The sequence below is a fragment of the Ursus maritimus genome, unplaced genomic scaffold (assembly GCF_017311325.1).
Source record: "Ursus maritimus isolate PB19 unplaced genomic scaffold, ASM1731132v1 scaffold_28, whole genome shotgun sequence".
Lineage (NCBI taxonomy): Eukaryota > Metazoa > Chordata > Mammalia > Carnivora > Ursidae > Ursus > Ursus maritimus.
The window spans coordinates 14,300,952-14,323,864 of NW_024425341.1; the positions used below are offsets into that span (position 1 = coordinate 14,300,952).

The following is a 22,913-nucleotide window of genomic DNA, read 5'->3' on the forward strand; positions in this document are numbered from 1 at the left end:
TGCTGTTGCATTTTGGATGTTTGGATTTTTCTCAACTTCTGCCCAACTTGACAACCACTGTGCTTCCAAATCGGCTTCTCTCCACTGAAGCAAACCTGGGTTTTCCTTCTCTTGGGTTTGGATTTATTGGCCCCTCTCATATTGCGTCATGCCTTTAAAGTCATCATGGATTCTCCTGTCTTGGAGGGTATCAGCCACCTTCCTGAGACTTAATGAGCATATATAAATATCAAACACGTGGAGACCCAGAGCTGGCTCCCGGGGGAGCTCGCACCATCATCTGGGTAAAAACCCTTAATAACTGGGCTGTCTTTTGAATGATTCATGACAAATCGTGGCCCATCAGGAGGGTTCTGTGGTAGCTTTGGTGCTCTCAGTAATGTCACAGGGTAGACTGTGATGAAGAAAAAAGGAAGACGGAGAAGAAAGGAACAAGAGAGGAGAGAGGATGGTAAGAAAACGTGCTGACGTATAGCAGTGATGGAGAGTGACAGAGACTGTGAACCGCACTAGCAGCCACCAAAGATGTCTCCTTGTGCTGCTGGTGGTGCTGGACATTTCCCCTTCTACAGAGCACATGCCCTGGTTTGTTGTTGAGACTGTCATATAGGGACAGACGCAGAAGCCACTTCAAAGCACAAAGGTGACATTGGTCATATCGCCCCTGTCTACATAGTATGTCAGGTTTTTTTTTTTTAAGGTTTTATTTATTTATGACAGAGAGAGTGAGAAAGCACAAGCAGGGGGAACATCAGAGGGAGAGGGAGCAGCAGGCTTCCCCCTGTGCAGGGAACCCGAGGAGGGGCTCGATTCCAGGACGCTGGGATCATGCCCTGAGCCGAAGGCAGACGCTTAACCAACTGAGCCATCCAGGCACCCCAGTATGTCAGTTTATTAAAGGAAGAATTAAACGGGCATGATTTCTTAAAAAGTAGGACCAGTAGGAATCCAGTGGTGTTGATGGTCTGGGGTCTGAGGCATGGTAAGCAGCTTGATTTTCTCCCCAAGAATGGCATTGGTTACATATCAGCACACATGACTGGTCATCATTTGACCTTCTTGTCTCTAATTTGATCCCATCTGTTGCTCTGAATCTGTGCATACGGCTTTGACAGAAAGATTCACTTGTAGTGAGTGAGTGATAAGGTCAAGGGCATCCAGGTTATGCTGACACCCAGAGAGATTGAAGAAGGTGGAAGAATGGAAGACACAGGCTGTTGGTGTTGGGTGGGCATGGCAAAACCGGGGAGGCAGAAGAGCCCCAATGGGCAATGAGTGACTTTGAGTTGGAATGGAAGACCTGATGGGAGAGAAGGGGAACAGGAAGGTGCCATTCTTCAGGGCACCCATTGTCCCAATCTATCAATGCCCCGGACTTTCAAATTCTGAGTTTCTCATTCCCACTCCAATTAACCATTTTCTACCTGGTGGATCCACAGAAGATTCTTTAAAAGAAATAATCTGGGGCACCTGGGTGGCTCAGTCGGTTAAGCGTCTGCCTTCGGCTCGGGTCATGATCTCAGGGTCCTGGGATTGAGCCCTGCATCGGGCTCCCTGTTCAGTGCGGAGCCTGCTTCTCCCTCCCCCTCTGCCTCTCCCTGGGTTTGTGCTCTCTCGCTCTTGCTCACTCTCTCTCAAATAAAATCTTTAAAAACAAAATAAAAGCAGTCATCTATTGTGGAGCTAAAAAAAAAAAAAAATCCATGGTCCTAGCTAATGGTAAGCACACAAATCAGCTGACAGTGCCCTGGAGTTCTTGTCTGCCCTGATGGCCTCAGCCCAGGAGCCAAGAGCACCTCCTGCTTTAAGTATCTTCATGGAGGGCAGTCTGCCTCCAAAGCTACTATCGGTCAACAAAGCCAACATTGAGCTTAGATCTGCATAATCGGTGTAATTACGAGTAAGCCATTTATTTGCTTTCCTCAACACTCTTTTCCTAATCCCAAACTCAGAGGGGATATATACACAGAGAAGAAAGCGAAATGTACTTTGTAAAAGAACTTGGTGGGTAAGTGGTCATTATCTTCTGATTGTTGGAATGGTGCTTGCTTACCACAGATCGTTGCAGTTAGGATCCTGGTATATATGATTATCGCTCAGCTTCCTTCAGTTTCTTTCTTTGGTTTTTGCTTTTTTTTTTTTTTTTAAGATTTTATTTATTTGAGAGAGAGACAGAGATAGTGAGAGAGAGCACACAAGCAGGAGTGGCAGGCAGAGGGAGAAGCAGGCTCCTCACTGAGCCGGGAGCCCAATGCGGGGCTCGATCCCAGGACCCTGGACCCTGGGATTATGACCCTGGAATTACAACCAAGCCACCCAGGTATCCCTGATTTTTTTTTTTTAAAGCAATCTCGAGGGGCGCCTTGGTGGCTCAGTCATTAAGCGTCTGCCTTTGGCTCAGGGCGCGATCCCGGCATTTGAGCCCCGCATCAGGCTCCTCCACTGGGAGCCTGGTTCTTCCTCTCCCACTCCCCCTGCTTGTGTTACCTCTCTCACTGGCTGTCTCTCTCTGTCAAATAAATAAATAAAATCTAAAAAATAAAAATAAAAATAAAAAAGCAATCTCGATTCCCAACGTGGAGCTCGAACTCACAACCCCGAAATCAAGAGTCACATGTTCTACTGACCGGTGCCCCTGCTCTTTCTTTACTCAGGATGCAAATTCTTCAGTAATGGGAGCAGTGCTACACATGCTGCCTCTGATATTTTGTGCACAGAGAAGAAAAGCATTGGCTTAGCTTCCAAACGGTGCTCGGATCTTTTAAAAGCCTGATCTAAAGGAACTTCAGGATTCTCCCCCTATCAAGTCCCAGGCTCCCGGACCACACGGAACGGTCTCACCCCCAGCCTTTCGGACTTCATACGGACTTGTGTGCACTCTCTTAACACCCACCAGGCTGGTTAACCCTTGGAGTGCTTTCGCCCGGGTCACCCCCTCAGGACTCAGCTCTGGTATCACCTCCCTACCGGCCCCCTGCTGTCACTTCCACACCAGAGCTCAGCGTCTCTGCCCCATGAGCTGGCTCACCCCAAATACACCGTACTTGCACCCTTTCCAAAGGCAAGGGCTGTCCTGCCTTCCAGCACCTGGCAGCGTCTAGCCCCGGCTGGCAGGTGCCCCAGAAACACCGCCCTGAGAAACAAGACCACACTAATGACAGTGTATTTGGGGCCAGCGACTATTTACCTTGTGATTGGTTACTGTCCTTCCTCTCCGATCAGCAAAAACAGCTTTCCCCCCTCTGTGCACTGCTCTACCGAGCTCGACTGAAGCCCTGCAAGTAACACAAGGCGTTTTTACCCTGTCGTTTCGACTTCAGGACGCTAGTCAGGTTTGCGAACACGGACATTTTAGTGTCAACATTTTAATGGGAATATGCCAAGTCTGATAAGTTTAAGAGGAGGGGAGCTGGTGAAGTAGGAGCATGTTAATGTTGAGGCCAACCTGCAGACCACCTGCTCTCCCCGTCATCCCAGCAACGCACCCACACGAGTCTGCGGCACGAGCTAGAGGGCGGGCGGTCTTGCTTAGGAAATACACTTTACTCCCCGCACTGAAGCTGGCCGTCCTCGAGGAAGACCCGGTGCCCCTGATGAAGAAAAGACCAGACTCTGGAGGGGTGGCAACAGCAAGGAGGGGGCAGAGGCTTTAAGGAGCCGGGGGATATTCCTCAGAGCGTGGAGGAGGTACTCGGGCAAAGGACCCCACCAAGACGGGTGCTGACAATCTCGGTCGGAGGGGCACGAGCCCCACTGCAGGGGTGGGACGCTATCACCCCTACCCGTGAGCCCTGGCTCCTCCAGGTGCACGGGCAGCTCTCACACACCTGTGACCTACACCCTCCTTCACTCCATGTTCCTACCGTGCACAGTACGCACGGCTTGCTTCCTGGGACGACCGTTGGCCGCCACCCAGGGCAACCACGGCCCATCCGCTCCATGCTTGTGATGGCCAAGAAAACCGTTCCCAGCCCTCCCAGTCCACTTTGCACATCCGTAATTGATTCCACACTCCCTTGAGATGTTGAGAGCAAAGTTGGACGGCGTGAGTACAAGATCTGAGCGCACACGGGGGCGTAAATATGGTGACACAACACTTCGAAGAAATGTTGGTATAGGATGGTAGCATGTGTCCGTGATTGAAAGAGATCAAGCCTCTATATGGTAGCAACCTGGACCCTGAGTGGTGTTAAGAGCACAATCGCTTGAATTTCGTGTAGGATTTGATTAATCTCAAGTCTTGCTAACCTCAGCGTTCCAGCACGCATCATGGTGGGACACATCGCACCTTTCTTGAAGCCAAGCTCATTCAGCTGATTTCTAGAATATTTTTAATCGGGCCTTAACGTACACGAATGTTAGCCCTAGGGCATACAGGTAATAATCTGGTATCAATTTTTCTTTTTAAGATTCAGGAAACTTTGGGCACGTGCTGAAGTTCAGGGAAGTGAGGAGGAGTAAGAGAACTTTGTTTCCTCTGGTGGCGGAAAAGGGCCAAGAGACACAGGCCACAACCACAGGCAAAAAGTTAGAGAAACTTGTTATTAAATTTAATTTTCTTTAAATACATACCTTTGTCCCACCCTCACCTACTCCAGGTGGGGGAGAGAAAACCCCACCCCCTCCATTCAGGGGTTCCACGTACAAAGCCTGAGATGGTGGGGATGAAGTATAAAAATACTGTTTACAAAGGGGAAGAGAGTATCTGCTGCTGCCTCCTTAATTAACCTTCAGACACCCCCATCCCCAGGCCCCTTTTGCTCCTTTAGAAAAAGCCCCTGGGAATTCGTCTGAGTGTAGAACAAGCCCTTCCTCTCGAGGGGCACTCAAACCCCAACACAGAATAGGAAGCTCTGAGATTAACCGAGGAAGAGAATGAACGGACAGCACCACAGATCCTAGCAGGGGGAAGGGATCTGCCCTCCGTTACCCTGTGGTAGGCCGGCCTGCCTGCCGGCCAGCCTTTACTCCCACAGGCCCCATGTAAACATTGACTTTCCTTTTTCTACGTCCCTGCTCTTCCCGACTTCCTCCAGAGCCTCCCGCGCTGGAGGCACTTGGTTCCTTGATGGTTCCTTGGTCATCCCTTCCTCCCCTTCTCACCTTCCCAGGCAAGGAGTGAAGAGGGGAGGGAGGTTACAGGCGGGGCACAGCCCATCTTATCCCTTCTTCGAGGTCAGGGCAGCCTGTCCTCCTAAGGGGAACCCTCAGGGGGTGAACTCCAAGTGCTCAGCCAGATAAGGGTGGATGGCTTTCCCCAGCAGGGACAGGCAGGTAGACAGTCCAGTACCGAGATACAGTGTTCTTTATGGGGGAAGCCATTAGTTCTGAGTAGCAGGGAGGAAGGCTTCAGGAAGCAGAAAGGTGGGGCAACTCCGGTCTCACGCTGATGGTGGGAGACCAGCCCTGCATTACCACCCCTTCAGGTAAGCATGTCAATCACTGCCCAACAGTCCTGTTCACTGAAGCTGTGCAGAGGGACCGGGCACCCGGGAGGCAAGAGGTCTTCTCCAGGCCTTGGGGTAGAGACAGAACTCACACCAGCTCGTCCAATAGGATCCCGATGCTCTGAGTAGCCTCTGAGGGCCCGGCGATGGGCTTGTTACACATAGGGCAGACACAGCGTACTTCCAGCCACTTCACCAGGCACCTGTGGACAGAAGACGACACCCAGCCGGTGACATCTGTCTCCTCGAGCCCAGCTGCTTCTCAGACCAGAACATCTCTATCCTTGCCCCAGTCCAACCCTTCCGGCTTGCCTGGTGTCCAGACAGGATGTAGGGAGGTTATCACTGGCAAAGGGTAGACAGGAGGGGGCGGGATTACAGGTTCTAGAAGATGCTCCCTGCTTATTTTCTTTCAAAGGGCATCCCTGGTAACCCATTCCCCACAGTGGACACTTACTTCCGGTGAAAGGCATGTTGGCACGGGAGCACACCCAGCTCATCCTTCCCCTTGAAGTCTTCCAGACAGACGGCACAGGTCTGCTGTGGGAAGAAGGGGGCTATGTGAGAGAAGACGAGAAGAACGACACTCACGCATCAGCTCATCCCCTACCAACACAAAAACTTAGCCATGGCCCGGTTTCCTCATCAGCCACCGAAACTTCAGTCAGAGGGTAGCCATTCACCCACACATGATATTTCCATTGACCAAAAGAAGTTGAAATTAAAAGTTTAGTTCCTCAGTTGCACTAGCTACATTTCAAGGGCTCAGTAGCTGCAATGTGGCCGTAGCGGCTTCCATACTGGGCTGTGCAGATATCAGACATTTCTCTCATCACAGAAACTTCCATTGACCAGTATTGTTCTAGAAGAACATTTTTTAACCCTTTCTCACCCAGTACATTTGACAAGGGAGCATGCATCGATAACTAGAGGTAAGGAGGGGGATATGGTGTTCCGTTAATATTCTTTAAATCCAGCTTTTTGTCATTATGTATTAACCCCTCAGAGCTGAACTCTTCCTCTCAAGGAGGGCTCAGGGGACACCCGCATTTGCTGAAATGCAACAGCAGGAATCAAAAAGACGGACGAGGGGCGCCTGGGTGGCTCAGTCAGTTAAGCAGCTGCCTTCGACTCAGGTCATGATCTCAGGGTCCTGGGATCAAGCCCCATGTTGGGCTCCCTGCTTGGCGGGGAGTCTGCTTTTCCCTTTGCCCCTCCCCCTCCCCTCCTGCTCGCTCTCTTTCAAATGAATAAAATTTAAAAACAAAAACAAAAGAAGAGGGATGAAATGAGGCGTTGCTGGGCTGTTTCGTGTCTAGCAATACCTGTGGATCCTTCCGGCTCCCAGACAACCACAGACACCCCACGCACAAGTGTCTGTGGTTACAGATGGAAGCTTCGAGAAAGAAGTTAGATGATCTCATGAGTGCAAGCAGGCCAGAAGAGGAAACGGCCTCCTGAAGAGTCCGTGTGAGGAGACCCAGGACTTGCTATGCTGGTTGGGGGGAAACAGGGAAGAACGGTAGGGACAGATACACGGGTCAGCTCCACAGTCGGCTAGGACAGTGCGCATGTATGGGGGTCAAAGGAAGGGTGGCTGGACTCTGTCTGTGGCATGGAGTGGTGTGCCCACCCTCCCCTTCAACATTACACAGAGCAGCCTTCCATGGTGTCACGTGTCCCCGCTTATTCAAACCCTTCTGTGATCCATTTAGGTTCTCTGCCTGCGCTGGTTCCAGACATCACGAATTCCAGACCTACTGGGACGCGTCCCATTTATTTGGCCCCGGGAGGTAGGAAGACGGGGTCTGACGTTCCTGAAAGGCCCAGGCTGAGAGCTGGAGAAGCTGCCGTTTGCCTTGCCAGCTGGGGCCCTTCCTGCATGCTGTCCCAGTGTGCTTACCCCATATAATTGCAGCTTCTTGGCATCTCCTTTAAGTACCACCTGGGAAGAGAGAGGGGGCATGGTGTCAGAAGCAGCCAACCATGGGGGCAGGTGCTCAACCAAAGAAGGGAGTCGCCAGCCCTGTACAGAAAGCTCTTCCTCTCCCTCTGGTGGAGGGGGAAGGCTTCAGGCACTCCCTGGGACAAGCCAGACAGTGAGGACAGTAATTAAGTGTCAGCTACCAAGGGAGCCGGGGGGGAGGCCAAGGGGGTTCCAGGCCAGCCTGCCTGCACCCTGCCCTCTCCCTAGCAGGGCACGTGGGAGGACAGGAAGTCTCAGGGGAAGAGGCAGCACTTTACCTCCTTATAGCCATATCGTTCACTCTGTGCCTGGTTCCGGAGTTTGCTGGGGGAGAAAGAGAAAGCGGAGAGAAGAGGTTACTATGCTTTGGCACGAATAGAGCCATTCAGAGTAAGAGACGCAGGCGGGCTGCGCGGGCCATTCTTCTGGGGCTGGGGAGGCCGCTTGCCACAGGGCGAGCTCATCCCACAGATCCACGGAGTGTGGTTTGGACCTGTGCAGGTCACCCCAAGTGGATTAAGGCCTCGGGCTTTTTCGCAGGCCCAAAAGCCACTTATTGGCGGGTCCCACAGACTGGGGAATTCCGGCAGAGCACATTCTGGCAGAATGCTTCCCGCCTACTCCCTGCTGTTTCCCAGTACCGTTCTTCAGGTTCCCCAAGTCTAGAGATCAACGATCTGCTTCCTGAGTATACAGAAGGAGTCAGATCGTCTTAAAAGGGATATTGCCATGAAGTCAGGGTGGTAGGATAAGTACGTCTCTGTTGACCCTGCAGAATTTTCCTCCTGGAGAACGTAAGCACTCTGGAACCAAAGCACACTCCCCCCTTCACAGCACCAGGCAAACACGGGTGATCCCTCCTGTTTTCTTATTCTCCCCCCGTTTCAAGCTGCGGGCCTACATACGACCTAACTCTCAAGAGCCAAGAAACGCAGACATTGTTACTAGTGGCAAGAACACCGTAGTTGTGGAGGACTTGTTATGCGGCCATCCCGGTGGAAACATACGCCTGTACTTTGAGAAACTCCTTTTCACAGAGGAGGAAAACAGAAATCCAAAGAAGTAAAGTAACTTGCCCAAACTGGCAACATAGGCGGCTGTGAATCAGAGTCTACCAGATTAGACAGCCTGAGCTCTGTACCACATACTGGACCCGGTTTCCCCTATTAGGTGAGACACATCATTGTCCTGAGGAGGCCACCAGACCACCTGGGAAACACCCATTCATCAACAAGGCTACAACTCATGGCTGGGACTATGATTATGCATTATTATTTTTTTTTTATTGCTGTTTTATTTGCAGTGAAAGAAACCTTCCAAACGAAGCAGGTAGCTCTATGTGCTTCTATACTTAGGAGCCAGATGGGGCGTCCTGTCCACTGATCCCTTCTACCCCAGATCCGGATTATTGGAAACATCAGAAGCCCATCAAGTTATAATAGGTGTGGCAGACTATGGCCTAAGGGCCAAAGCCAGCTGACCACTTGTTTTATAGGGCCTGGGAGCTGAGACTGATTTTTTATTATTAAGTGGTAGAAAGTAGTAATCAAAAGAATGTTTCATGTCATATGAAAAATACATGAAACTCAAATTTCAGTACCCACAGATTTTATTAGAGCACAGCTATGCTCAAAATTTCCCTATTGTCGGGGCGCCTGGGCGGTACAGTCGTGAAGCGTCTGCCTTCAGCTCAGGGCGTGATCCCGGCATTCTGGGATCAAGCCCCACATCAGGCTTCTCCGCTGGGAGCCTGCTTCTTCCTCTCACTCCCCCTGCTTGTGTTCCCTCTCTCACTGGATGTCTCTGTCAAATAAATAAATAAAATTAAAAAAAAAAAATTTCCCTATTGTCTACGGCTGCTTTTGCACAATAGAGTGGGGTTATTAAGATAGAGATTGGAGGACTTCCAAAGCCTGTGGTATTTGTCCTTTTGCAGAATTAACAGTGCTGATCTGAGTTAGAGGAAAAGAATCTCGAATCACAAGCCTCAACCAAAAGGATTGAGAGAAGGTGCTCACTCCATGGACCCTGGAGAAGGTAAATCGAGGCCAGAGCTGGGGAAGGTGCAGCAGAGCTGTGCCCAAAGCCCAGTGAGGGAGCAGATCCAGATCGGCCTGCCAGCTACTGCCACTGTTCCTAACAGAAGTCAGGGGCTCCGGCGAGGCTGTGTACCCAGAACCTCGTAAGATCTCCAGTCTAGGGGCGCCTGGGTGGCTCAGTCAGTTGAGCATCCGAATCTTGGTTTCGGCTGAGGTCATGATCTCAGGGTGGTGGGATTAAACCCCGAGTCAGGCTCCCTGCTCAGCATGGAGGCTGCTTGGGATGCTTCCCCCCACTTTCTCCCCCTCTACCCCTCCCCCTGCACATCCTCTCTCTAAATAAATAAAATCTTAAAAACAAAAACAAAAAACTCCAGTCCAAGGGTGCCTGGCTGGCTCAGTTAGTGGAAAATGTGACTCTTGATCTCAGGGTTGTGAGTTTGAGCCAAGTCAGGTATAGATGTTACTTAAAAATAAAATCTTAAAGAACTCCAGTCCAGGTGGAGTCCCGTACCATGGGGCTAAGGCCCAGGGTAACACACCCACTGGAGAGTTTCTGGTCATTGGCGCGTTGGACCAAAGGCTTAACCGGGACCCCCACTGTCCCAACCTCAACCTTGCAGGGAATTCCTTAGTCCAGAAAAGCCTTTCACACGCAGGCCTCTCTGTCCCCACCTCCCAACAAGAGGGCAGGGTGGATGCATCCGAAGCCTAAAGGAACAACTGTTACCTGGCTGACAGGGAACCGACCTGCGGAAGGAAGTAAGTGTTCTCATTATCAAAGTGCTCACAGCGGCCTTCTGAGGGAGACGCTGCTGCTGTTACCTGCTTTGTAGGAGGGTGAATAAGGAAGTGGTGAGGGGCCTGCTTTTTAACTCCGAGAACGAGCCGGCTCGCATCTTTTGTGTCTCCACTGCCTCACCTGCCACGTGGCTCTGAGCAACAGTTTGGGCTGTGCCTTCCCGCTTGTTTCATAGGAGGTGGGGTCCCCTCCCCCAATCCCTTCTATCTGCCTGGCTCCACTCAATGGTCACGGTCAAGGACCCGCCTGCAGCCGGGGCCCCAGAGCCCAGTACCACCAGAACTCTGAGAGCCTTCAACCCTGCGTGTAGATTTCTAGAACAGGAAGGTATACATTGTGAGGAGAGGGGGCCAAGAAAGGTTGCAAGGGAAACAAAAGCAAAAGGCAAACCCCCTGGGCCATCCCAGTGGAGGACGCAGTGCCAGCAACTTTGGACAGGTGGCCTGCTCAGCTGTCGGGTGAGCAAAGCTCCTAAAAATACTCGGATTTCAATGAGACCATTTCTAGCCACTGCCAGTGGGCTCTCCCTGGCTCCTTTTCCCTTTTGGAACAAACAATGCAACCAGGTCCTGAAAATAATTGCTCCTTTCCTGCCTATTTGGACTTCACTGGCCCCTCCATCCTGTGTAGGGCAGAGGTCAGCTCTTGGGGACCAGGGAAGAAGGAGTGAGGGGGAGCTGGAGAGGGGAGGCTGGTGTTGGCCAATGAGCTCGCCAGGTGGAGAGCAGGGGTCACGGGCCTATTTTGGCTGTGGAGGAAACTGAGAAGCAGGGAGAGGAAGTGGCTTCTGGGCTTGTGTGTCTTTCTATATATAGACAGCCACAGGCTGCCACACAGCAGCGAGCCTCTGGAACCATCAAACCCCGGGGTCAGCTGGCTCTGGGCAGGCTGTAGGACAGAAGGTGGGGTAACAGAAGGGACAGGTGGCGCCAAGCGGCCCGCAGTCAGGAAAGCTTTGGGTATCATGTGGTTACTGCTCTGTTCTTTTACTCCAGCCAGCCAAAAATAAGTCAGCCAGACCTAGCTCCGCAGCCTGTCCTTCTGCGGGACCTCGCTCTCTAGCGGAAAGGGGGTGCGGGGGGATGCCACGGCCGCTTCTCCACTTGCCACGTATGGAATCTGAAAGACTCTAGCTGCTGACCACCAGGCTAGCCCACGTCTGGATCTTCTTCGACACAGGACCTTGGGCAAACCCTTCACTGCCTCAGCATCAGTTTCCTCATTTACGAAGTGGGCTAATGCATACGCTGGGGAAGGGGGAGGTGTCAAAAACACCAACCACGACGGGGCACACAGAAGGCACTTGGTAACAGTAGCTAAAACCCAAAACACCTATTCTATTAGTGACAGAATTAGAAAATCAACACTAGTCACCCACTTCCTGGCCCAGGGTGATTTTCTAGATTTTTCTTCACTCGACCCCCTTTGCAGTGTGGGTGTGTGCCAGACGGAGCTGCCTTTGCAGACCCCTCCCCCAGCATCATACATAAACCTTTGGTATTTGGTATGTGTCCGTCTTCAGTCTCTGGGGAACTGCATGCATTGCTTGGTGTGGGGAGACGGGGGTGGCTGGTGGTCAGGAAGCCAGAAAGTTTGAGGAAGAAAATATAGGCTTGGGGAAAGCGAAATGGGGGATGGAGAGCTACTAGAAAAACTGCCCTCGTTCCGTTCCCACTTATGCAAATTTTAGACTCAACTGTACAAGAGGGAAAATAAACCCCTATCTTCTTTGCATAAACTTGTAAGTGGAAAACTCCAGTCCCAGGAACTTTTTTGAAGTTCTGAGAAAGAAGAGGCCTAAAGCGGCTGACTGGGGGCACTCAGGGCACTTCCCCTTTTGAGAGGAAGCTCTTCTAGCCTCAGGAATAGGGACGAGTTGTCTGCCTTCCCCCAAGACTGCCTCCAGGTGAAGCACTCAGACCCACCAAGACATCTCAATAGGAAGCCAGAACTCCTTCTTTCCTTCATCTTAACTTAAATGATCTGGGAAGACTCCAGCTCACAGCTATGCAGTCATTTGGTCAAGAGTGTGTCCCTGCGCATGTGCACACCTGTACCTGGTGGGGGAGGGGGAGGGAGGAGGGAGGGGGAGGGAGGAGGGAGTGGGTATCACAATGGCGCTGAGAACCACAAGGTGCTCAGGGAGGTTCCACACTCCCCAGTAGGCAAGGCAGTCCCATGCAATGAGGAACTGTTAATACCAAGAGCCATGCCCTCCTCAGAAACACTACTTTAATTTCCACTTTAAATACCAGTCATGCCCCAAATTTTTGGTAGAAAACCAGCCACCAGTTCCCATGTCTTTCAACAGGAGGTGAAGAAAGTGCCTGGAGCTTGGCTAGCCTCAGGAGCCCTGCCATGCTCAAGTCCTTCCCAGCATCTCTACGGAGTAAGAACAAGTAATGTTTTATAGGGTTTTGGGGGGTTCCCCCCCCCACTATCAAAAATGAGAGAGAATAAACAACCAGCTCTGCAGACATCAGCTTGCTAATATTAGCATCTGGAGGGCTGACAACAGGATCTTCCAGGAGGACAGAGGGACACGCCACGGGTGTCATCGATGCCCACCTACCCCTGGCACCCGAGAGCTGAGAGCAGGAAGTGGAGGCACAGTGAAGGGACAGACTCACGCTATTACTTGGTCAGACAGTAATCCTAGGCCACCGCGGGATAACCGGCCAAGAGGTGCGATACAGCCCAACCGATGGTGACCTTATATGCTCTGGGACAACTTGATAGGCTGATGAAAATAGAAACAGCAGCCCTCAGGGGCCCAGCGAAGGGCAGGCTAAGCCCTGACCTCAAAGCAGGGGCCCCAGTGGGAAGCCAGGGACTCTGCTGAGGGAGTCTTACTTGGCTCCCCCCACCCCTGGCCTCCTTCTCCCTGCCTGCCTGCCCCAGGTCCCCCACCCACCTGATGAAATAGCAGCAGAAGAGGAGGCTGAGCATGAAGACGAAGATCCCCGTGCCGAAGATGACCATGTAGATGTTGAGAGGAAGGTCCTGGAAACTGATGGGTGGCATGGAGCAGGACTTGTTGGTACTAACCAGCCCCAGGCCACAGAAACACCCTGCAAAGAAAGGGAGAGGAAAAATGTTACTGTTGGAAATTTACCACCGCGGCTGCTGGTACTCGGTCGGCCAGGATGGAGAGGGGACAGCAGGCTCTGGGTTCCTAAACCTCTTCCACACAGAGGCTTAACTCCGTATCCTAGCTCTAACGCTGAGCAGCCCTGTGATCTTGGGTCAAGTCAGCCTTCCACGAAATGGGATACCACCGCTAGTACTGAAAACCGCATCCCCACCTAGGGGATCAAGGATCGGCCAATAGAAGCCTTGATCCCATCAACTAGAAGCAGCAGCTAAACGAAGAGCCTTGGGTGACAAAATGGGTATTGGGGTTGCAACACTGCCTCTCCCTAGAGATAGGACCTTTAAGAACTTACCTATCTACGCTTCCCTTTGTCATTTAAAAACAAGCAAAAAACCGAGAGGTCTAGGAGAACTAAGCTTTGTAAACTGCAAGGTGCGGTTGCAAAGGTCATTCGTCCTTACGAAGCCACCTGCTCCAGGAGACAAGCTGCACCAGGACCAGAATAGAAACTGTTCACCGCAAGGCTGGGCCAGTGTTCCAGAAAGTTGTGGGGGGTGCAGCTTACTTTGGCCACTTTCCCCTTTTCTACTCAAAAGCCTGGATGTGTGTTTCCACAGTGGCATCGCCATCCAATGCAAAATTTTGTTTAAGGAAATGCAAAATCTCAGGCCCACCCTGAACAAAATGAATCAGAATCTGCATTTTTTAACAAGGTGCTTGGCAGAGTCCTTTGCATGCCATGTGGGAAGCACTGACCAGCCACTGGACGCTTCCCCTTCTCCCGTGGCTCGGATAAATCCGATTGGCCTACTAATCGCTGTAGTCACCTTCCCCTTGCCAGGGTTTGGTGTGGAGGTAGGTAGGTTGACAGGTTCTGGCCAGAAGCAGAACGAAGTTCTGCTGGACAAGGAAAGAGTCACATCTTCCCGAGACAACTGGAATGCTGACAGCCGAGTTACAGCTGGACAAGAAAGCTGTTCAATATAAAGCCAAGGGCAGAGGGTGGCAGAAGGGACAAGGAAACGGGAGACCAGATGATGGCAGTGATTGCTGGATGAACCAATCCTGGAGCCACTCTCTATTTGGGGAGTACTCGTTTTGAGAATTAGTAAATTTCCTGTAATGTTTAACAGTAAGAAAAAAATACATACAGGATATAAACAGTAAGCCGGGTGGAATGTTCTGTCCTACAATCGGGACAAAATATTAAGAGTGATCCAAAAGGCATGCCTAATGCAATTCTTGGATTTCAGCAAGTGTGGAGACAAGCAAACTACAATCTACCATAAACCTGCTACATCCCAAGCACATTCTCAGGCTACGGATTTAATCTCCGTAGTGCCTCTGTGAAACTTACTTTCCCCCCTTCGACAGGGGAAAAAGAATCATTAAATACCCCGTCTAACGATCGCCAAGCAGCTAAGAAGGCTTGTATCCAAAGACCTCTGCACTCAAGTCTTCAACACGGGCTTTGAGCACTGGCCTGACATCTTGGTTGGGAGCCAGAACCCATAAATATACTTCAGAATTCTAGATTATAATTTCCAGTGCTACCACAACTCAGAAGAAGACTGGTTTAGAAGGACTGGAAGTCAACTTTGATGTCCTACACCTCATGCCTTGTCATCCCCTAGATCAATCTGGTGACCGTATCACGAGCCTCCCTTCAACCCTCTTTCAGATGTTGGGCCTAATTCTATTCCGAGTCTCAGTCCCAGACACCTCACCGATGGCTGGTCCCTCCTCTAATTTAGCCCATCATGTATTTCCCAAGCTCATGACTGGCTTCGAGTCCTCCTAAACACACACGCCCTGGGTCTCTTCAACCTCCCCCGCTCAGTCTTAGAAATCACCCAACATGGACCCATCTCATTATTTCTTGTCCAATCCGTCCTTAACCTGCCTCCATGCCTTTGTTCACGCAACTTTTCCCTGCCCGAAACGCCCTCTCCCTTCTGGAAGTCCACCAAGCCTGCCTCATGATATCCCAGGGTGCCCTCTCTTCCTCTGAATTCTACAGGCCTCATGGCCTGTACCACACATTCCGGCTCTTGCCATCTCACATGCTGTTCCAAGCATCAACTTAACTGAACTCAAATATTGACTGCAGGACAAGTCCTATGACAGACACTGCATATAAAAAAGCAAAGAATGACTGGATGATTTTACTGTGTAGGGACGAAGACAACACTAAGGCTTTCACTGTCCTGAGGGAGGCACAGCAGTAGAGGTGGGGCTAGAATCCTGAAATCGGAAAGGAAAAGAGTCCTAACCAGCTCGAACGCTCCCAAGCCAGAGTGAAGCCTGAAGACAGCGGACTTGGTTGGCCGTGTGTATATTCTCCAGCGCCTCGCCTAGCATTTGGCTTGCTTTCAATTAACTAGATGACAGATAAATAACTCCTGATTTTCAAGACAACCTGCTACCCTTGGCACAGGCTCCCACTCAAAGTAAGGAGAGTGATATTTGGGAAAACTGCCCAGAAACTGCCCTCGGCTAATGAATGACCGGTCAACCAACAAGTATTATTGAGGGGCTGATTTCTGCACGGACCTAGACATTGTGGGAAAACAAAAAATAGAAGTAGCAGTTCTTGTTCTGAAAGACTTTGAAAAGATTATGAACAATTAGCTCGTAACCTTGTTACGTTCAGCAGGAAGCCCTTGCTTCTAGGCTCCTTACCTCAGCAACGTCTGATGACATAAGAGGGTCTAACCGCATATTCTGGCTCTCCATGCAGGTTTTCTGAGCTAGATCCTGGTTGTCTGTAGGGTCCCAGAGAACCTCATTGGTTTCCTGTCCTGGGAAACTGTAGAGCGGGGGCTACTGGAGAGGATATACATGTATATGCACTCTGCAGGCACTCTGGCCTCAGTGGGCCTCTGATCAGTTTACCTTGACCATCTTAGCTCTTCTGACAGAGCCTTTCCCTGGCGTTCCAGGACTGAGTCAGTGAGCTTGGGACTTTATGATAAAAGGATGAAGGTGAGAAGAGCTTCATAGCCAAGGAGATGGTACATTTACTTATACTTAAAAATAAATGGTAAAGATACATATTGGCCAAAAGGTACAGCAGGAGGCCTTTTTCCTCCAAAACTTGTAGGGGCAGAATACCAACCCCAGGAAAGAGAGACTCCAGATATTTCTCCCCCCAACAAAGGGATGGGGGAAGGGACTGCTTCCTCCTCGGAGTCAAAGAACAGGATCTATCAGTCACTTTAAGTGACACAAAAAAGCAGCAAGCTCTCTGCTGGTCTAAAAACCTCATGTGAAACAGGAGGGCCAGAATCAAGTGCCAGCCAGCTTAGTTCTCCTGAAGTCTCTGTTCCATTGTCTCAGCTGACCTACGAAAGCCTTGACATCAGAATGTCTCATCTCGGTGGTGAGCAGGCTGGGAGCTGGAATGACGTCAAGAGAAGGGCTGGCCAAGAAAGACCAGTGGGTCTGGGAAATGCTTCCCCTTCCCAGCCAACGGGAATCTTTCCCAGATGCTGGGATGCACCGTCCTTCCTCAGCCCCATCCTCCGCCCCCTGTCCCTCATTGCCCGCCTATCACACACAGCTTGGTTCATTTTCAGGAAATTAGATCCTACCAGCAAGAGGAAGAGGGGGATGGGGGGCCGCTCATACACACGCTGTCCAAACCCTGCCTTAAAACAAAAGCTGCTTGGAAGAATTCATCCAAGATCTGGCAGGGGTCTGCTCTCAAGAAGGGTGGTTTTTTTTTTTTTTCCTTCTTCTTTCTTTTCTAACTAGCTAGCAGACCATACTGAGATAAGGCCAGCTGTATGCCCCCCGCCCCACTTCTCCAGAAACTCCAAGCCTTGGAACATGGTCAAAACACCAAAGCCATTGGGAGCTATTAGTATCCAATACCATTCAATACCTTTTAATTGACCCGCTCAGAAAGGCCCTCCTTTAACGTAGCTTGGGTGGAGTCAGCCCCAAGCCCAACCTGTATCACCTGAAACGCCAAAAAGCCTCAGGTGAGATGGATTTAGCATCACTCCAGGCCAGGGAGGGTGGGTAGGGAGTGGGGTGGAGGAGTGATTGGGTAAAATAAGTGCGGTCACCACTGAGGCTCGGGAGCGGGTACCGTAGTCTGGCCTTGGGGCCAGAGAGCACGGCTCCCGCCGGCCTAGTCCTGCACCCAAAGGTACCCGGGCGCCGAGAAATCTGCAAGGCTTTATCAACCCAATAAAGACACGCTCTTTAATCCGGCGTCTTCCCCAAGCACAAAGCCCTCTAGCAGCCAGTGAGAAGCCAACAAAGACACAGAGGAAGCCGCCCCCGCGCCCCGTCCCGCACGCCGCAATGTATACATATTTAAAATAGCCTGCAAAGTTCCAGGCCGGGAACTTGAGCTCCCTCTAGGAGATCCCAACCCGAGCGCGGATTTAATTCTCCTCCGACAACCACAACAAAGACCAGAGTTTGAGCGCACAAAGGCAAGGGAAGGGGGTAGAAGAGCGAAGCCGCCACACAAAGGCCGCGAACCCCTCGGCTCCCACGCCCCCCGCACGTTCAGAAACGGTCCCGGGCTTTGAGTTAAACCGGATTTTTTTTTTTTTTTTTTTTTTCAAATTCCGCGCTGTGCAGAGCCGAGTTGGGCGCCAGGACGCTTTCTCACCCGTCCCATTTCATGAGAAACTTAGCTCAAGAGGAAGAGCGCGAGCCCTCTGATCTCAAGCCTTGCGCCCCACCTCGTCTGCGGCCAGCCCAGCGTCCGCTCGCCCTCCCGGCCCGGGGACTCACCGTTACACCACTGGAATGGGTGCATCAATGAAGTCTCGGCTGGCTTCCTCCGGCGAACGAAGGCAGGAGGCGGGTAGGGCAGGCGGGGTGGGCGCACCGGCTTTCGGGTCCGCAGGAGGGGCCGGTGTAGTCCGTGGTAGCCGCCTTTCTGGAGAAGTCGAACTCCCTCCGGAGGGGGGGTTTGGGCTTGAATGGTTTTAGAGCAACAAAGAGGGAAAAGGAGAAAACAGACAGAAAGTCCCCTGGATCAGTACACCACAGAGGAAATGTAGGAAGGGGCCCCGGGCTGGGGGAGATGCAGAACGCTGCAGAACAGAGTGGGGGCGCCCAGTTCGCAGAGGCTGTCGGCCTGCCGAGGAGGGAAAAGATTCAGCGGGAAGCTGGGCAAGCGATTCTCTGCGCGAAGGTGAGCGGCCAGGACTCCGAAACTGACACGGGCTGCGCACACCCCTCCCTCTTTTACTCCCCCGGAGAAACTCCGCCCCCCTCCCGTCACCCGCCCTCCGGCCAATGAGAGCCGTCCTGCTGGCCCCGGGTATTCTTTGCAGGCCCGCCCCACTCCAAGGGGAGAGCATCTCTGCACCGTGGGCGCCTCCCGCTTCGCCTTCTCCAGTCCTCGGGAAACTTCGCTCTAAAGAGAAGCAGGCTGTGCCGTGCGATGCTCGGAGCAGGCGGGGAGCCGGCCTCCTCCGCCAGGGACGTGGAGGAAACGGAACAATTAGTGCCACATTGTTTTCCGCCTCCAGAGCTGTTACTGTTTAGCATTTCCATAGCTCTCCGAGAAGCCAGTTCTAGGGAGGGGTTACATTTCTGCTCGCTGGGCAAGGACTTGGTCCTGGGTGGCGGCTAGCACGTTCCTTTGCTCGCTGCAAAAGGGGGAACTGGAGCAAGAGGTCGAAGTAGATGAATTACAAAAGTGAGACCTGCAGAGTCGAGTTGGCCTCTCTTTTTTGGTCAGCCCCTCGTTTCACAAACAAGGAACTAAGTCCCGAAGATGAAGTTTAAGGGAGATTTATCAGGGCTCCACGCTCCTGGGAAGCATAATCAAACACAGAAATCGACATTGGCAATATCTTGAGGGCAGCGTCTTCAGCATCCGGCACCACGTAGGTGTTGAAATAAATACAGTTGGAGGAAAGACTGAATCTCTTACCCCCCCCTTCCAAAATGCTCTCTTTTTATCTGATGTTGCATCGCTTGTTTATCTCTGTCTTGTCTGTCTTTCGGTCTTCCCTTTATTCAGAATATATTCACCGTGAACCTACTTTGTGCCAAGCACTGTGGCTCCGGGGACCCATCAAGGTCATCGGAGTCAGCCGGGTTCTACTCTCCAGCGATGTTTAGTGCCTGAGGAGACAGACAGTAAACAAGCAAGCAAACAAATAAGAATGACTCAATCTCATCTCCCAATTAAGCTTAATCTGTTAATTGAAGGTGATAAACACTTTCCCTAACTCGGAGGCATCTGTGACACTCAAACAAGATTATGCATAGGAGTGCTTTGTCATTGAGAAGCATGGGGGTTAAGGTACTAAATAACCTGGCTAAAATCACCTAGCAGTACGCACAACTAGGTTAGCACCTAATTACGTAATTGTCTTAAAACAATAGTTTTTCTTTATAAGCTGGTCTTGAGGATCGGAATCACGTACAGATCCAGCTCATTTCATCTCTTAATTGGGCAATTGCAAAAACTTCCTAACTTGCCTGACTCTCGTCTATGCCTCAGACTTTAAAGCCCATGTGAATCACTTCTGTTAGAGATGTTACATATCCAGACTCCCAGGCCTTGAGCTCAGGGATTCTGATTCAGTAGTGAAAGGGTGGGCCCCAGAATGCCTTGTCTCTACCCTCCCCCCACCCCTTCCCTGCCAAATTCTCTTGCAATTATGCAGAGAGAAATAATGCTCTGATCTTACTCTCAAATCCGGCCTCTCTGTTGGGCCAGCGTTATCTTACTGAAACATGAATCTGATCATTTACTTCTCTTGCTTGGTAACATTTATTGGTCCCTGTTATTTACTGAATGAAGTCAAATTGTAGAGTGTCCCGTTCAAATGGTTTCAATCTGGCCTTTGCCTGTCTTCCTAATGCCAAATACACTCTCCTTCCTCACGTACTATTGGTCACCCACAAAGCTTTTGTTGTTGGCCCTTGAATAGGATATTCTTTCTTGACCATGATTTTGTACATGGTATCACTTATGTTTGAATGCCCCTTTTCTTTCTGCGCCTGACATTTTGCAGGATTCAGCTAAAAATACACCTCTTCGGGCGCCTGGGTGGTTCAGGCGGTTAAGTGTCTGCCTCCGGCCCACGGGGTGATCCCAGGATTCTGGGATCGAGTCCCGCATCAGGCTCCCTACAGAGCAGGGAGCCTACTTCTCCCTCTGGCGCTCTCTCTCTCTCTCTCACGAATAAATAAATAAAATATTTGAAAGTAAATCAATAAATACAAATACACCTCTTCTGTGCTCACCATTGTCATCACCCCATCTCTGCGTCTCTCTCAACACTTCCCGTACAATGTAGTATGTTATGGGATTATTAGGATAATTTGGTGATTTCCTAAATTTGAACCCTTCATGAGCCCTCCCTGTAAGAGATTTTTCAAGGGCATGAACCGCTTTTGTGGTTGCAAGTGTCTGGTTCGACAAGTATTTTTGGAATAGATGTATGTACGTGCATGTGTATAAGTTGCCATAAGGTTTAAGCCATGTTCTAGGAACAATGCTGAGGATTTAAATTGTATAATTGTTATGCAATAACTCTTTCTATACATTGGCTCAGGCGAAAGGTGTTGATCAGTGAGCCTGATTGCAGTAAGTTCCTGCCAGGAGCCTCTAGGGCACAAATTTTCCAATTTTGAAGGAAAAATTTATAAGAAGTGGGAGATGCTGCTTCTTCCCGCCCTCCTCAGACTAAAGAGAACCCCAAGGAGGGAAGACGGCTTGAAGGTAGGAACAGCAGGAGTTCTCATGGGGATAGAGCTCGTCAGTCAGGACGGTGAACATCTTGGGTCATACTGACAAGGACCATGAATTCAGCCATTAGACTGAATGTTCTATAACGATTTCTGTTCTAAGTCTGATATTTTAAATATTCAGTAAGGTCTCCTGAGGCACTAAAGGACTCTAACTTGGCAAGCCCAATGCACCCCTTCCCAGTCCCTCAGCCTCATCCCTCCTGGCTATTGTGGCCACAGGGCTGTGCCTCAGATGATGGCTTGGATTGGGGGAGATACAGGTTGAAGGGCTTTGGTCTCGCGCATCCTCGAAAAGACTGGTTTAGTCTCCCAGCATTTCCTAGACCGAAGGTCTTATCAAAGACAAGTTGATTTCCCACTTTGTATCAATACTATTTAGGTAACGTAGCCCTGCTCCCCTATCCAGATGATGGTTCAGGCCCCCAGGTTCTTGTGAGTCAGGAAGACACGTCTGGTTATTTTACTGAGGAAGATGTTGAAACAGTAAGGAGGCTGAAAGATTGTATATTCGAAGTTACTTGAGGAATCTGAAGTAGAATTGTGTTTCTAAATCTTCCACAGAAAGAGGGAAAGGTAATACTAAGCCTCTAGGAAACCTTCTCAGGAGTCAGGGATTCTCTTCATCCCTACTGCCCTACCCTAACATCCTCTTAGACACCCCGTGAGCCCCTTCATTTTTAGGCCTTGCGAGCACTAGAGAACCACTTCAGGGAGAGACAGCTAATTCTGTGGAGGAACACGGGGCCAGAAGACTCGGTCACCCCATTTCACCTTCAGTAAGACTCTCTCTTCTATGGTCTTCCAAATCCAGCCCTACAATATGGAAGGGAATGCTAACCATGGTGATAACCAAGGGATGCCTGGTGGCTCAGTCAGTTGGGCATCTGACTTGTGATTTCAGCTCAGGTCATGTGTTGTGGGTGGTAAGATCAAGCCCCATGTTGGGCTCCAAGCTCAGCACAGAGTCTGCTTGGGATTCTCTGCCTCTCCCTCTGCCCCTCCCCCCCCAAACAAACAAACAAATAAATAAATAAATAAAAATAAAATCTTAAGAAAAGCTGATAATTAAATCCAACTAACTGTTTTCTTTCTTAAGAGAAGTTTGCATGAAAGGATCATGTGGTTCTTTGAAGGCTTTGAGAGTTGTTCATTGTATGTTTGGGCAAATCAGATCCTTCACTCACTTTATTCTTGAAAGATCTGGTCTTCCACTGTCCAGATACCCTAGAGGTCTCAGTACCAGGATGCTTTCCAGGGATTGATACAAGTCTTGAAGAAATGTGTTCATAATTTCCTTGTTTCCCCAGGAAAGTGAAGCAGCAATTTTCTTACCCTGTCCCTCAGCTCTTGACCCATATGGGAAATCCACGGAGGGGTCAGAAAGAGAGGGAGAGAATCTTAAGAAGAGTCCACTGACTCAGGGCTCGATCTCATGACCCTGAAGTTATGAGCTGAGCCAAAATCAAGAGTCAGACGCTTAACCGACTGAGCCACCCGGTGCCCCTGTGATGCTCTTCATAAGCGTGAAAGGACACGGGAAGGAAACAGAAGCTAGGAGTTTAGGGTCCTGTGTTTCCTAGGAAGGATACATAGTCCTGCTGTGTCTCTGGATTTCTGGAATGAAGCCGATGTTTTAGGCCACAGCCGAACCATCTCATTTGTGCAAGTGGAAACAGGATAATAAAGTAGACAGGAGGAGTGTCATACCTCTGATTGACGACCCACCACATGCCAAGCCGTGTGCCCAGTGCTTCGTGTATTTTCCTTTATTCCTCACCACAACCCTCCACGTACTATTGTTCGCTCTTTGCCTTTGGATAAAATG

The 22,913-nt window shown here is 50.5% G+C and overlaps 1 protein-coding gene across 2 annotated transcripts; it reads right to left on the reverse strand.

Annotated features, from left to right (window-relative positions):
* Positions 1-4,528: 4,528 nt before the first annotated feature.
* On the reverse strand, positions 4,529-18,588 carry RNF122 (ring finger protein 122). Of its 2 annotated transcripts, none has more exons than XM_040643293.1 (6): positions 18,104-18,588; positions 13,169-13,325; positions 7,692-7,737; positions 7,351-7,392; positions 5,905-5,984; positions 4,529-5,650 (listed from the first exon to the last, which is right to left on the reverse strand). In XM_040643293.1, exons 1-6 carry the CDS (start codon positions 18,126-18,128, stop codon positions 5,536-5,538), a joined length of 465 nt encoding a protein of 154 aa, XP_040499227.1. In that variant the 5' UTR covers positions 18,129-18,588; the 3' UTR covers positions 4,529-5,535. The 2 variants fall into 2 exon arrangements, with proteins under 2 accessions (XP_040499227.1, XP_008709132.1); XM_008710910.2 differs by having other exon boundaries at positions 5,905-5,987; positions 18,104-18,584.
* Between the last annotated feature and the right edge of the window lie 4,325 nt (positions 18,589-22,913).

Coding starts and splice junctions, on each gene's coding strand:
- RNF122 (XM_008710910.2), bottom strand. CDS start 18,128: ATGCACCCATTCCAGTGGTGTAACG. Junction 13,326..18,103: donor CCCATTCCAGTGGTGTAACG/GTGAGTCCCCGG, acceptor CTTTCTTTGCAG/GGTGTTTCTGTGGCCTGGGG. Junction 7,393..7,691: donor AACGATATGGCTATAAGGAG/GTAAAGTGCTGC, acceptor CTCTCTTCCCAG/GTGGTACTTAAAGGAGATGC.